The sequence below is a fragment of the Coregonus lavaretus genome (assembly GCF_964263955.1).
Source record: "Coregonus lavaretus genome assembly, contig: HAP1_SCAFFOLD_1948, whole genome shotgun sequence".
NCBI classification, from domain to species: domain Eukaryota; kingdom Metazoa; phylum Chordata; class Actinopteri; order Salmoniformes; family Salmonidae; genus Coregonus; species Coregonus lavaretus.
Genome location: NW_028164056.1, coordinates 24,001 through 30,000, shown reverse-complemented (window position 1 = coordinate 30,000; position 6,000 = coordinate 24,001). Strand labels below are relative to the sequence as shown.

Below are 6,000 nucleotides of genomic sequence, written 5' to 3'. Positions count from 1 at the left end.
TGACCCAAAACACACGGCCAAGGCAACAAAGGAGTGGCTCAAGAAAAAGCACATTAAGGTCCTGGAGTGGCCTAGCCAGTCTCCAGACCTTTATCCCATAGAAAATCTGTGGAGGGAGCTGAAGGTTCGAGTTGCCAAACGTCAGCCTCGAAACCTTAATGACTTGGAGAATATCTGCAAAGAGGAGTGGGACAAAATCCCTCCTGAGATGTGTGCAAACCTGGTGGCCAACTACAAGAAATGTCTGACCACTGTGATTGCCAACAAGGGTTTTGCCACCAAGTACTAAGTCATGTTTTGCACAGGGGGTCAAATACTTATTTCCCTCATTAAAATGCAAATCAATTGATAACATTTTTGACATGTGTTTTTCTGGATTTTTTTGTTGTTATTCTGTCTCTCACTGTTAAAATAAACCTACCATTAAAATTATAGACTGAGTGGGCAAACGTACAAAATCAGCAGGGGATCAAATACTTTTTCCCCCTCACTGTTCGTACTGTGGCTGGAACAAGGAGAACTACAGCCCCCAGACTCCCTCTACACAGGGTTCTCTGGCATGGTATAATTATGTACTGGGACTGAAACGGGGAGAACTACAGCCCCCAGACTCCCTCTACACTGGGTTCTCTGGCATGGTATAATTATGTACTGGGACTGAAACGGGGAGAACTACAGCCCCCAGACTCCCTCTACACTGGGTTCTCTGGCATGGTATAATTATGTACTGTGGCTGGAACAAGGAGAACTACAGCCCCCAGACTCCCTCTACACTGGGTTCTCTGGCATGGTATAATTATGTACTGGGACTGAAACGGGGAGAACTACAGCCCCCAGACTCCCTCTACACAGGGTTCTCTGGCATGGTATAATTATGTACTGGGACTGAAACGGGGAGAACTACAGCCCCCAGACTCCCTCTACACAGGGTTCTCTGGCATGGTATAATTATGTACTGGGACTGAAACGGGGAGAACTACAGCTCCCAGACTCCCTCTACACAGGGTTCTCTGGCATGGTATAATTATGTACTGGGACTGAAACGGGGAGAACTACAGCCCCCAGACTCCCTCTACACTGGGTCCAAGTCAGCCATGGCAGACTAGCTGTTATACAAAAGTCTGCGTGTTCTCTTCAAATATCATACCAAGCAGAACATAAGCCCCTCTATAGAGTATGGTGTGTGGTAAATGGTTGATTCACTTAGCTAGCTGCAGATTTACATTTTAGTCCAGAGCAATTAGGGTTAAGATCCTTGCTCAAGGGAACATCGACAGATTTTTCACCTAGTCGGCTCGGGGATTCGAACCAGCGACCTTTCGGTTACTGACCCAACGCTAGGCTACCTGCCGCCCCAGATCTCTAAGGCTTAGAAAGGAGACAAGGGAAACAGCAACTGTCTCTTTGTCCTCCAAACCTCATCCAATATTACAGATTACGACTATCAACTACCGCAATGTAGTGTACAAAAACGTTATTCAATAGCTGTATTTTCCTGACCACAGCACTGCTGGTTTTCATGCTTCCTCTCTAATCATGGATTCACACCTGGGACACCAGATGAGTGGACTGAACTCTCTGGTCAGTGAAGGAAAGTAATTGACCAATTATGGTAAATCAGGTAAAAAAAAAGAAAAGCGCTTCAGTCCTAAAGAGCTGGAACTGAACTGCCCTGGACTATAATGACAGCTAATTGTCCCATGTTCCTGCTGTTAACCTCTCATTGTAATAACTTTCTGGGAGGTGGACCCTGAATGCCATATCGTAGTCATCATACAGTTGCAGGGACTCAAAAAAAGTTTAAACCCTGTACTGTGGAACAGTATTTTTTTTGTCTAACTATCAATAGGAAATGCTACAGCATTGCATGAGTATTGTGACAGTTATTCTGCCAAAACTGCGGCCCGCAACCTAACTTTTTATAGCCCGCAACCGTGTTCTATCAAGCTTCTTCTGTGCCTTTCAGATACTGTGACGAATGTGTCTGGTCCCCTATTGGTGGAGATCGCCAAGTCACCTGGGGTGGCGCTGGGTATCACCTTGACAACCGCCACGCACAGGAACAAACAGGTCATCGTCATCGACAAGATCAAAGCAGCTAGCGTGGTGGACAGGTGAGCTGACAGACCCATAGCTATTGTAAGGCCGGTGAGCTGACAGACCCATAGCTAGCGTGGTGGACAGGTGAGCTGACAGACCCATAGCTAGCGTGGTGGACAGGTGAGCTGACAGACCCATAGCTATCTCATTAATGTTTTAATGGACTGAATAACTACCAAATACAACCTTTTTTAATCTGTTAACATTGATAACAGTATCATAGTGTGGGACCTTTATTGTGATAACATAATGTGTGGGACTCTTATTTTGAAATGTTATTCTGGCTCTTGGGAGAAGAGCAAAGGGTAATGCTGCAGTCTTGAGATTGCAGTGGAAGGAGCAGCTACGCTCTTAATACGTTGTCCCTATAAGTTGTGTAGCACTCTATTAAACATTGAGTCTAACACTGAAGTCGCAGTGTCCTTGGTTTACAATCTTATCACCGGCCTTACAACAGCTTGGTGGACAGGTGAGACACGTTCTCCTAACTGCATCCACACTCTGAGAAACAGACAGTCGACCTATCACATCATTAATCAGATAGACAGTCTACCCTATCACGTCATTCATCAGATAGACAGTCTACCCTATCACGTCATTCCTCAGATAGACAGTCTACCTATCACATCATTCCTCAGATAGTCTACCTATCACGTCATTCCTCAGATAAACAGTCTACCTATTACGTCATTCCTCAGACAGTCTACCTATCACATCATTCCTCAGATAGACAGTCTACCTATCACATCATTCAACAGGTACTGTATACAGTTCAGCAAAGCAGTGAGCAGCAGTGATTCAGAGGGTACCCAATGTTGCTGCTATACCAGATTAATCTGGTTCGAGGTACTCAGGAGACCACACTAGAATACAAATACTTAAGTACCTATCTCTCTCTCTCTTGTTTCTGTCTCTCTCTCTTTCTGTCTCTCTCTCTCTCTCTCTCTCTCTCTCTCTCTCTCTGTCTCTCTCTTTCTGTCTCTCTCTTTCTGTCTCTCTCTCTCTCTCTCTCTCTCTCTCTCTCTCTCTCTCTCTCTCTCTGTCTCTCTCTTTCTGTCTCTCTCTTTCTGTCTCTCTCTCTCTCTCTCTCTCTCTCTCTCTCTCTCTCTCTCTCTCTCTCTCTCTCTCTCTCTCTCTCTCTCTCTCTCTCTCTCTCTCTCTGTCTCTCTGTCTCTCTCTTTCTCTCTAGGTGTGGAGCTCTCCATATAGGGGACCACATCCTGTCCATCGATGGGACCAGCACAGAGCACTGTTCAGTTCTAGAGGCCACACAGCTACTAGCCAGCACCTCAGACCAGGCCAAGCTAGAGATCCTCTCTGCCCACCACAGCAGACTGCCTAACAAACCACAGGACACTGGTGAGTATGGAGAGATAACACACAGCAGGGACGGGCCTGTGATTTTGCTTGCCGTTAGTTGTTTTAATTAGCTGCACTGAACTTAATGTTTCCCCATGAGTATAACACTGAGATATGCTTGCACACACACACACACACACACACACACACACACACACACAGCAGGGACAGGCCTGTGATTTCGCTTGCCGTCAGTTGTTTTAATTAGCTGTACTGAGCTTAATGTTTCCCAATGAGTATAACACTGAGAACCAGATTTATTCAGAGATGCACACAGGCCAAAAATCCAAAAATCTCAGTCAGAGTAGAACAATTAGTGTGATACAAACAAAAAAGCTTTTCACACAACATGACATGTCATGCATCCATTCCTGCAGTGGATTCTAACTAATTCCTGCAGTGGATTCTAACTAATCTAGAGAGCCACAGCATAGCAGACTAGAGCACAGCAGACTAGAGCACAGCAGACTAGAGCACAGCAGTCTAGAGCAGGGCAGACTAGAGCAGGGCAGACTAGAGCACAACAGACTAGAGCAGACTAGAGCACAGCAGACTAGAGCAGGGCAGACTAGAGCACAGCAGACTAGAGCACAGCAGACTAGAGCACAGCAGACTAGAGCAGGGCAGACTAGAGCACAACAGACTAGAGCAGGGCAGACTAGAGCTGACTAGAGCACAGCAGACTAGAGCACATCAGACTAGAGCACAGCAGACTAGAGCAGGGCAGACTAGAGCAGACTAGAGAACAACAGACTAGAGCACAGCAGACTAGAGCACAACAGACTAGAGCACAACAGACTAGAGCACAGCAGACTAGAGCAGGGCAGACTAGAGCAGACTAGAGCACAGCAGACTAGAGCAGGGCAGACTAGAGCAGACTAGAGCACAACAGACTAGAGCACAGCAGACTAGAGCACAGCAGACTAGAGCAGGGCAGACTAGAGCAGACTAGAGCACAGCAGACTAGAGCACAGCAGACTAGAGCACAGCAGACTAGAGCACAGCAGACTAGAGCAGGGCAGACTAGAGCAGACTAGAGCACAACAGACTAGAGCACAGCAGACTAGAGCACAACAGACTAGAGCACAACAGACTAGAGCAGACTAGAGCACAGCAGACTAGAGCAGACTAGAGCACAACAGACTAGAGCAGACTAGAGCACAGCAGACTAGAGCACAGCAGACTAGAGCAGAATAGAGCACAACAGACTAGAGCAGACTAGAGCACAGCAGACTAGAGCACAGCAGACTAGAGCACAACAGACTAGAGCAGACTAGAGCACAGCAGACTAGAGCACAACAGACTAGAGCACAACAGACTAGAGCAGACTAGAGCACAGCAGACTAGAGCAGACTAGAGCACAACAGACTAGAGCACAACAGACTAGAGCAGACTAGAGCACAGCAGACTAGAGCAGACTAGAGCACAGCAGACTAGAGCACAACAGACTAGAGCAGACTAGAGCACAACAGACTAGAGTACAACAGACTAGAGAAGACTAGAGCAGGGCAGACTAGAGCACAGCAGACTAGAGCACAGCAGACTAGAGCAGACTAGAGCAGGGCAGAGTAGAGCAGACTAGAGCAGACTAGAGCACAGCAGACTAGAGCAGACTAGAGCACAACAGACTAGAGCAGACTAGAGCACAGCAGACTAGAGCACAGCAGACTAGAGCAGACTAGAGCAGGGCAGACTAGAGCAGACTAGAGCAGGGCAGACTAGAGCAGACTAGAGCACAGCAGACTAGAGCACAGCAGACTAGAGCACAACAGACTAGAGCAGACTAGAGCACAGCAGACTAGAGCAGACTAGAGCACAGCAGACTAGAGCACAACAGACTAGAGCAGACTAGAGCACAGCAGACTAGAGCACAACAGACTAGAGCACAACAGACTAGAGAAGACTAGAGCAGGGCAGACTAGAGCACAGCAGACTAGAGCACAGCAGACTAGAGCAGACTAGAGCAGGGCAGAGTAGAGCAGACTAGAGCAGACTAGAGCACAGCAGACTAGAGCAGACTAGAGCACAACAGACTAGAGCAGACCAGAGCACAGCAGACTAGAGCACAGCAGACTAGAGCAGAATAGAGCAGGACAGACTAGAGCAGGGCAGACTAGAGCAGACTAGAGCAGGGCAGACTAGAGCAGACTAGAGCAGGGCAGACTAGAGCAGGGCAGACTAGAGCAGGGCAGACTAGAGCAGGGCAGACTAGAGCAGGGCAGACTAGAGCAGACTAGAGCAGGGCAGACTAGAGCAGGGCAGACTAGAGCAGGGCAGACTAGAGCAGGGCAGACTAGAGCAGGGCAGACTAGAGCAGACTAGAGCAGGACAGACTAGAGCAGGGTAGACTATAGCAGGACAGACTAGAGAATGGCAGACTAGAGCAGGACAGACTAGAGCAGACTAAAGCAGACTAGAGCAGGACAGACTTGAGCAGACTAGAGCAGGACAGACTAGATCAGGGTAGACTAAAGCAGACTAGAGCAGGACAGACTAGAGCAGGGCAGACTAAAGCAGACTAGAGCAGACTAGAGCAGGACA

At 47.8% G+C, this 6,000-nt stretch overlaps 1 protein-coding gene across 1 annotated transcript in view; it reads left to right on the top strand.

The window, feature by feature from the left end:
- The window catches only part of LOC311117500 (glutamate receptor-interacting protein 2-like), a gene marked incomplete at both ends in the record, with an annotated part of 81,208 nt that overhangs the window by 53,702 nt on the left and 21,506 nt on the right, over nt 1–6,000 (top strand). The window contains 2 exons of the mRNA XM_084192423.1: nt 1,967–2,114; nt 3,290–3,459. Coding sequence (XP_084048549.1) covers nt 1,967–2,114; nt 3,290–3,459 — 318 coding nt within the window. The remainder of the gene's footprint in view (nt 1–1,966; nt 2,115–3,289; nt 3,460–6,000) is intronic.